This window comes from Amphiura filiformis, chromosome 11 (genome assembly GCF_039555335.1).
Source record: "Amphiura filiformis chromosome 11, Afil_fr2py, whole genome shotgun sequence".
Lineage (NCBI taxonomy): Eukaryota > Metazoa > Echinodermata > Ophiuroidea > Amphilepidida > Amphiuridae > Amphiura > Amphiura filiformis.
In genome coordinates, this window is record NC_092638.1 from 41,564,302 (window position 1) to 41,574,087 (window position 9,786).

General features: G+C 37.6%; 1 protein-coding gene across 1 annotated transcript; it reads left to right on the forward strand.

Annotated features, from left to right (window-relative positions):
• Positions 1 to 1,310: 1,310 nt before the first annotated feature.
• Positions 1,311 to 8,894, forward strand: LOC140164854 (TGF-beta-activated kinase 1 and MAP3K7-binding protein 1-like). Its single transcript, XM_072188232.1, is given in 8 exon segments — positions 1,311 to 1,511; positions 3,787 to 3,926; positions 5,066 to 5,175; positions 5,178 to 5,302; positions 6,067 to 6,205; positions 6,607 to 6,850; positions 7,207 to 7,809; positions 7,812 to 8,894. Coding segments are annotated over 8 exon segments (1,689 nt in total). The 5' UTR covers positions 1,311 to 1,451; the 3' UTR covers positions 8,080 to 8,894.
• Positions 8,895 to 9,786: the final 892 nt, after the last annotated feature.

Below are 9,786 nucleotides of genomic sequence, written 5' to 3' on the forward strand. Positions count from 1 at the left end.
TCTTTTGTTTGAGATGAATAGATTGTAAATTGCAATTATTCTTGTCGGCCCAAATAATATTACAATATTGAATATGTGGTAAAACCAAACTAGAATAAAGAGAAAATAATGTTGAGCCAGAAAGTATGTGTTTAAGACGATAAAGAATACCTGAATATTTCGAAACAATATTTGTAATATAAGTGTTATGTTGATGCCATGTTAGAGAATCATCAAGAATTATCCCGAGAAATTTTGTGTGAGAGACCCTTGAGATAGGTTTGTTTTCAATATTGATTCAGGATAGTGTCAGGATACGTAATACGTGTGTTGTGTTTGTTTTTAAATAACATATATGTGGTCTTTTTTAATATTAAGGAAAGTTTGTTTACTTTAAGCCATGTGGAAATTTTTGCAAGTTCAATATTAGCTGAATGTATAAGGTGATGGAGATTTTTATGTGAAGCCAATAAATTAGTGTCATCAGCATAAATGACAAATGAGAAAAATTTACTTGAGAACACAATGTCATTTATATATAGAATGAATAATAAGGGTCCTAAGATCGAGCCCTGTGGAACTCCACAACTTGTATTCAAATGAATTGAGTTACGATGATTAAAGTTAACGAACTGGGATCTATCAGTAAGGTAACTCCTGAACCAATCGAAGGCATTCCCACGAATACCGTAGTGAGCGAGTTTTGAGAACAGAATATATATATATTCAAGTGCAAGGAACCATATCTGGTTTCTTTATACGAAATCATTTACGGGAGATATTCATCATTTTCTACCCCGGTATCTAAAGATTTTCGTCTCATATCAAACTCGTGCATAGGACATTCACGTGTATCGATCCCGGGTATTGATTTTAGTATCTCTTTTAGCCAGGCGATGCTCCGTAGAACACCGCAGGGGCGTTTTGACAGGAGGTGGGTGGTCAAAAAAAATTAAGGGGGTAATGCTCTGTTTAAATGTGGTCTTGGAAGCTCTTGGAAGGCTGGTTCATGCAGTCTTGTTGAAGGTCGTTCCACTGCCTGGTGGTCCTAGGGAAGAATGCGTTGGTGAAGGGGTCCAGTTTGGTGGAGTAGATTTGGAACTGCTGGTAATGTTGTTTGTCTCTTGTCCCATTCAGGTATCCGTCATATCACGGGACAGTGACCTTGTTTCTATATATAGAAAAAAATATTTGATTCTTTTGGCAGTTTTGTATAATTGAGAAAATCTTTTAATGATTCAGTATTTGTACGTTATTCGATTGGTAGATGTACGGAGTATTTAAAGAGATAATATTTTTTATTCAAGATATTAAAGTCGACCTTTTTCATAGCCAAAATACATGAAATAGAAACACCAATATTCCAGGTCCAAATATGGCTGCGCCCTGTTGTTGTTGAATTTCCAGGAAGGAAAGGGGAAAACATTGGAAGATTTGTACGTTTAACAATAGAATGATATGAGTGATGTGAAATGGCGATGCCCGCACATCCAGTAAATACAAGGAGGAAGGGCCCTGCTGTTGGGCCAATGGTAAGCTTCTAGAGTATATTTATTGTCAATATTAAAGGAGTATTTCGTGATCCTATTCCTAGCCTAGCATTAGATACAGACTTTAAGGTACATATTTCGAGGTGCATAACAGACACAAAATTTGTGTCATAACAAACACCAAATTGGTGTCGATGACCTGACATGCATGCATTCTTTTGTGATGGTCTTTCAATTTGTGCCGAGTGTCCTTGGGAGACTTGACTATGCTTCAGTGGTCATGAAAGGATTCAATAGATAACCTCTGCCCCACTAATCCCCAGCTATTGTCTGAAATTGCACCTCGGAAGATATATTATAACAACTCAGTCCCTCAAATGATAGTCATATAACGACCAAAAGATAAATGACTGACTATCATTGAGGACTGAGTTCCGCAGTCTAGCCTAGCATCCTCTATTTATGTCATTTTTCATTAGATATCCACGAAAAAAAACCTATTCCCAAAATTTCAGTTGATTCCGATTTTGCGTTCACGAATTATGCATGATTATGTGTATTACACTGCTCCATAGACACCCGGGGGCCGGGGGGGCACTCAACACAAAAGACCATACGGGTATGCTCCCCCGGAAAGACCCCCCTTTTTGACTTTCGCAACTCCGAAAGACCCCCTATATTTGACCAAAATAAAGCTCCGAAAGACCCTTGATTTCGATAATTTCAGCTCTAAAAGACCCAAAAATTGCTCATTCCTCATATTTCTTGTTTTTTCAGGCGATTTTCAACCAAAAAGCCAAGAAAGACCCTTGATTTTGACTTTTCGCAGCTCCAAAAGACCCCATTTTACTTGTTCACAGCCCGGTTCGCAGCTCCGAAAGACCCCCTTTTACCGGTACGCCGTCAGCTCCCAAAGACCCACCACCTCAAAATTTTGGGGGAGCATACCCACCAAAATTTTTTGATGTGCCCCCGGCATAGACAATGGCGGGCATTAGCGTTAATTTCGTTCTGGTGCACCAGAACGAAATTCAAATTTCACGATATCTTTGCTAAACGAATTAATCTGCAAGAAATATTTTGTACATAAACATTATGTAGCCAGAGGTTTTCAGTGATATAAAAATCTCAACTTTTTTTGAGAAAAGTGGGGGGATGAGGCTGTGGATCACGAAATACCCCTTTAAGAAAGTCACAGACACAGTCAAGACAATGTTATTGGTTTTCCCTATAGACCACTTGACATCACTGTTTATCAACAAAGGCGAGGGACTCGTCGGTCAATATGCTTGACCGAGCCGCCACACTGTTCAATGGCTTTCTTGTACTATATGAAATGGCGCATAACCTTTTCATGATAAGATCCTCCACTTTCTTGAATTTCTTCACTGTGGCTGCATCATCCGAAAGTGATGGACGTCCACTTCTTGGCTCATCTGTGAGGGACATGTGGCCAGTTTGGAAATTCCTTTTACAAAAAGCAACAGTGCCATATGATGAGCAATCATCACCGTAGATAGCTTTCATTTCATCATAGATTTTCTGAGCATTGTAGGCCTAACCCTTCAAATGCAGGAACTTAATCACGCTGCGTGCCTCAATTTTCACCATTTTACAGGTTATGCGCCAACTGCCCATCTAGCGCTACAGTACCTGTAAAAAAAGTAAACATACTTATGAGACCATTTTTGTACCATAATGAAGAGAAGGACCAGTAATTGCACTGACAAAATTTCATCGATATAGCTCCTTCGCTTCTTGGTGATGTCAAAAACTTTTGGATACCCCCTCGTAATTATATTTATAATATATCTAGTAAAATACTCACTTTAGCAGAAACCTGTGGCACTGATGTCAATGTCATGTGATGTGTTATCTGTGATTCCTGACTTTTGTCCAAAGAAATATTTAAAAAGATGATGAAATTGCCAATTTTTTTTTACAAAGTTGGATTAAATTGTACATTTTAATTACTTTTGCTTCTATTGAACAGCTAGCAACACATACTAATTCAATGTGTCCCTGACTGTTCAATAGAAGCAAAAGTAATCAAAATCATACAAAATGTACAACTTTATCCAACTTTGTAAAGAAAATTTGGAACATTTTTTTTAAAAGTACGGTAGCAGTATTTTCTACGGTTTCCGACCTTCAATAACAAGTAATTTAGGGCCTATAACTTTTTTTTTTAGAAAAACAGAATTTTTTTCTAGAAACACTAAAAAACCGGATTTCAGGTTAAAACCGGAAGACTGGCATCTCTGAGTAATGTTTTAATGATCTTTCTTTTTGCTTTCCGTAATTTGTGTTTTAATAGAGTTCCTCCACTCCAAGTTGGACAGATGATCTGCCAGTGTGTCACTTGTCTGCTATTGGGTTCTCTACTAACCAAGTGTATCGTGCTGATGGTGGAAGGGAAGAGGAACATGAATTTGAGGACAGGTGTTTTCATTTTAAGTAAGAGCAATTAAAAAAAATGTTGACCAAGATATTGTGTGTTGATCAAGATGTTGTGTCTTTATTTTTTTTACATTTAAATCAAGATTGTGTGTCTTTAATTTTGTGTAAAATAACTGATAAAAATTCTGCCAAACAACTTTGTGAGACTTGTACGTATGTAAGTCTCAGTTTATCAAGATTCTTGGCATTTTGAACTTTAGGGACTGGATAATTCCAAACACCTAGAAATATACCGTCATTCAAACATAAATTAAAAATGGGAGTCTGTGGCATTTTAGTTCTAAGCAAATTCTGTTAAGACTTTTCTGAACTTCACTTGGAAGTATTTCTGGTGGAAGCAAGTTGGGGCAATAAGCCAGCAGATTTGTAAGATCTAGATTGAATTTTCATTTGGTTACAAATACTGTAGAAATCAGAATTGTAGAACTATTATGACATAAAATTATTATTACATTACTCATAAACATCTTGGCCACCACATGTTTCACTTAAAGTACCGGTAGCCAGTACCACATATCGTGTATCACATACTTCCATAATTAATGAGGGATGTATAAGGACAAATTCAAAATTGGTTGGCTTACGGGCCTACTTCTACTATAATGTAGGCTATTATTATTATTCAAATACAACATACTTGATATGTTTTTTTTAAATTTGTTAATTTCCACAAATTGTTAAGGGGGTACTACACCCCTCGATAAATTTATGTCTATTTTTGCATTTTTCAAGAAAAACTAATAACACAGTGGTAACAAAGTTATGTATATTATAGGGGCAAGAATCAATTACTACACTGGAATTTCAGTGACCCAAGACAAGCGATTTATTTGTTATTTATGATAAGAAATAAGGTACCACTAGGATGTACCTCGTTTCCTATCATATATACTAAACCGCTTGTCTTGAGTCACTGAAATTTCAGTGTAGTAATTGGATTCCTTGCCCCAATAATATACATAACTATTGTTACCAGTGTGTTATTATTTTTGAGAAAAATGCAAAAATAGTCACAAATTTACCACAGGAGTGTAGTACCCCCTTAAGCACCTTAGGTGGTTAATGGAATGAATGCGGTAACAGAAATGGGATGAAATAAAATATTTGAAAATTTAATTTGTGCATTTCCATTTCAGATGCGATGATATCTACCTCTATGGTGTTTTTGATGGTCACTCTGGGGTTCATGTTGCAGACTTTGTACGTCAGAGACTCCCGTCAGAACTTCTTCTTGGACAGCTGACCGACGAGAAGACGACTTCTCAGTTAAGAAGATCTTGCAGCAAGCTTTTCTGACAGTTGAAGCAGCTTTCTTTGAAACAATAGATGCTGCTTTGGCAGAGAAGATGAAATTGAAACTACAGCTACCTGAGGTACATGCCAGTTCAACACAACTTTATGAGTTACCTCTGACACCACATAGTTACCACATCAATGCCTTTACATAGAATTTATATAGTTAGGGCCGGACTTATAGAGGACCTGTATTGTAATCTGTCATTTTACTTGACTTATAGAGGACCTGTATTGTAATCTGTCATTTTTAGGGCCAGATTTCCATGTACTGCATGGGTCAGGAATAAAATATTTGAAAAGGGAGGAAGGCTGACAGATTGTACTTTGGTGATCTACATAAAAGTTCTCCCTCACTTAGACATTTTCACTCAAGCCGCCAGTGTGTATCAGAAGTTGGCATTGCTTTAATGACCTTGCTCAAATTCTAGTTCCTGACAAGTGATCTCATAGTTCATCTCGTAGTTTAGAGATTGCAGTTGCTTAATGTGAATGCCGGTTTAATCAATGGAAACAACAAACACATTTTGGAGAGGTTGAATTTAATAATTGTTGAATTCCTACCTAGAATATGTAGTGGAATTCATTCATGACAGGTTTTCACAATCATAACTTAGATCTGGTAAATTTCAGAAGTAGTCTCTGTTTGAATATGTCATTTGACATGGCACCAATGTCAAAAAAGTATCAGGAACTCCCCACTGCACAGAAAGACAGCAAAAATAGTTCTGTTGAGCAATATGAATATGGAAAAAAGATGGTTTTTTTATGAGATCCTAATTACTGTTTTTATGATTACACACATAAATTTTCTATTCACATAGCTACTCATTTTAATCTGCAGGGACTGAGTGATTATGAGCTGTATCAGAACTACCCAAAAGAAGTGGAGAAACTGCAGTCACTAGATAGTGAAATCATTGGAGGAACCTCTGCAATTCTGGCTCTTATACACAAAGGAAAGCTCTATATAGCTAGTGTTGGTAAGTAAACATCTATTAAATGAGAGCTGGTCTCTCAACCTGTTTTGTTACCTAAAACATGTCTTTTTGAAACATCAGACTCAAAGGTGTATTATCACTATTTCACTAACATATGTGCATAATAATCCTTTAATCCATTGTAATTTCAAAGCTTTAGTTAAGGTACTATTATTGTAATGATTGATTGATTGTATCCTTAATGCGGCTCATACATGTTCAAGCTTATTGATCAATATCAAAGACACTGAATACAAGAGTGGATACAAAATTTATCATTGAACAAGCACAATGGTAGATTTTGTATCCACTCCTGCATCTAGGGTCCCCAATATTGATAAATATTTTGATCGTGTATGGACATACGAGTCCATCTATCTAAATCTAAACTATTCATGATGCAGGTGATTCCAGAGCAGTGCTATGCACCCGAGAGCCTGACAACAAGCTCAAAGTTCGCCAGCTCAGTATAGACCACACAATCGACAACGAAGATGAACAACTGCGCCTATCACAGCTCAACTTGGATGTTGCAGGCATCCAGCAAGCCACCGGCCTATATGGCAGAGGACTGGCAGGTCATCCTACCACTAGGAGTATAGGAGACTACAGTTTTAAAGGGGGCTACAGGGATATTGAAGTACTAAGGTAGGTGACTGGTAGCTTTTGTTGCATTATGTCACATAACCAGCTTTCTCAGGAATATGTGCAATGAATGCTAAGTTTGCAAGATGCAACATTTACAAGGGTACTTAATTTCATATTGTATTTGTAGTGTGTCCATTTCCTTTTTTAGTTGTGACCACAATGGGGCATCTGTGATGCTAATTGCAATATAGAAACATTACTATTATTGTTATTACTACTAGAGGGTGACATAAAAATGAAATTTATATTTGTTGTTAATATTGACTTAGATTATTATAAACAATCTGCATGTAACCTTTTGGGACTCTGTACATAACATAAACCATGTGTTCCTCACCTTCTTTTTACATTTGCAGCTATGCAGCAAGCGAGCCCGTCATCGCCGAACCAGAAGTCATAGGAGGTCTTCCGATCACTGGTTTGTCTGGTTTTCTACTCGTGTTTACTAATGGTCTAATCAAATCCATTGAGGAAACCACAGACACCAGTCAACTTAACATGGACATTGCATACCGCGTGGCTGCAGAATTCCAATTTCAATCAACTCTGAGTGGTGTGGCACAGCAAGTGGTTGACAAGGTGGTGCGCAACCATCACGACACATATCTCAGCGGCATGGAACGTGCACAGTATTGTCAGAAGCGAGATGACATTACGTTGCTGTTACGTAACTTTGATTACCCTTTGTGGAGTTCTGTAAGTCCCTTGGGGAGTTCCGTCAGTCCGTTGCCTGGCTATAACCCAGTAACAGTACCTTATAGTCCACACAGAACTGAAACCAGTCTGTCTTTATTCATACCGTCTCCTACCCCACCAACGCTTACACATTCAATATCACAGACGCCTATCATAACAGGAATTCCAAGCGCTACTCCAAGCTCAGTACCTATCACGCAACCCATATTTGTGGATGTGAGTAACCCAAATATCCCAAATTCACCGTCATTCATCTCACACTAGTACAATTGAATCTCAACCCAGCAGCGGACATCAACGCCAAGAGAAATATGACCCGACATACAAACAGTACAGGAACGCAAGGGTCAACCAATAGCGACACCCAGAGTAGTCCGCTTTTATTTCAGCGGTTATCAGAGCCTCGAGATACTAACTCGCAAGCCGAGCCCGATGAGGAAGGGTACATAGAGCCGTACGTTGATTTTACAGACTTTATGAGGGCCTACGAAGCAGCTGCCAATGAGATCCACTACTCTCAAGAAGGCTTATAACTTGTGACTCAAATGCTTTGTACTAACCCACTAATAAGCTCAGTCTTGCATTTGTCATATTGTGAAGTATTGCAACATATATTCTTTATGACAATAAATAAGGAAAATCACAGGCAAGAAGAACCATTGCAAAAAAGAAAATTTCCTCGTTATATTAAAGGGGATTGGTCCGATTGTAACACATGATGTTTTCTACCTCACATTGAGGCCCTTCACCAATATATTCTTATTCCAAGTTTTGAGTTAAATTGCTCCATCTGTTTGGATTCTAGTGCAAAAATGTGTGTAACAGAGGCCCATTACATAGAACAGTACATGACTACCACGCTGGTAACCACTTAACTACCATGTTTTTGTTCATAATGCCCATACATTACAAAACATATTTTCGGCTTAATGTATGTGGATGAGGCTGTTAATCAGGTTGCACACCTTTAATTAAGTTTTGAGCTCAAATTAAAACGCTTCAATATTATACGAGTGGATATTCATACGTAGTGGTAGATAAAATGAATTAAAGTTTTAACTTCAACACTACACTATTTTTGGCTCACCTGGAACGTTTTCACTAGTCCGACTAGCGTCTTCAGCAGATGGTGATCATCGTAACATCCTATGACGTCATTCTGTCAATCATATGACGTCATCAGTGAGGAATATCCCGATTGAAGACAAGATATCATCACAGCATCACCATCTGCTGAAGACGCTAGTCGGACTAGTGAAAACGTTCCAGGTGAGCGAAAAATAGTGTAGTGTTGAAGTTAAAACTTTAATTCGCTTCAATATTAATTTTGATTTTACATGTCTCTGCAGAAAACAAATTTACATTGCTATGTAATTTGAACCAAATCGTATTTATGCAATTCGTCAGCCATATTTATTTCATCTCATTTTCCTGTCAGCATACCATAGAAAATGTAAGGTATAGGGGACAAATCTTGTTCACAGGCCGGAGTGCTCATCTCTCTTTAGAAGCGATTGGATCAGACTTCTCCATATAATGTTGTTGCAGGGAGATCAGTACACCTCCACAGTGAGTCTGTTACCTTCTTGGCATTGAATAGAGGCATTACTCATTTGTACACCTGGTTGGGGAGAGGCAAGAGGGGTGAAGAGCAGTGTCTAAGCTTGCCACCCATCTGCCTGTCATTTTAGATAGTTTGCTCCTGGGATGAGCAAAATAATAAAATTAATGCCTTTGACAGATGTTACATTATAATTGTAAGTGTTGAGAATGGCTGTTGACCTTTTTAGTAGACCAGATTTGCAAAACAAGGTCATAGCAACACATATTTGAACTCCTTGAGCCCCCAATAGGCTGTAGAAGTTTGATAATGTTTTAAAAGTAAAATTAGGATGTCAATTTTATTCAAATTTCCATGGGAAATGAGAACATTTTGGTTGGGGAATCAGAGCCATAATGTGTGATTTGCTCCATAGTGATGCCTTAAATTCTTGTATTTCTATTTTTTGCACAATTGTTGTGCGCAATAGTGTACTAAAATACCAGGTGAAAGACTAAACCTGAAGTGTTTTAATTACAGTAAAATTCAAGTTTTGATAAATAAACCCAGGAACTCTGTTTTATTCACCGTGTTCACCGATGGAGTCATGGCATTGACGTAAAACTGTGCGTATACAGTTGTAGTCTTTAGTTGTACATCTTATTTATGTATCCCAGCTGAGTGAAGCTGCGCTCAATAA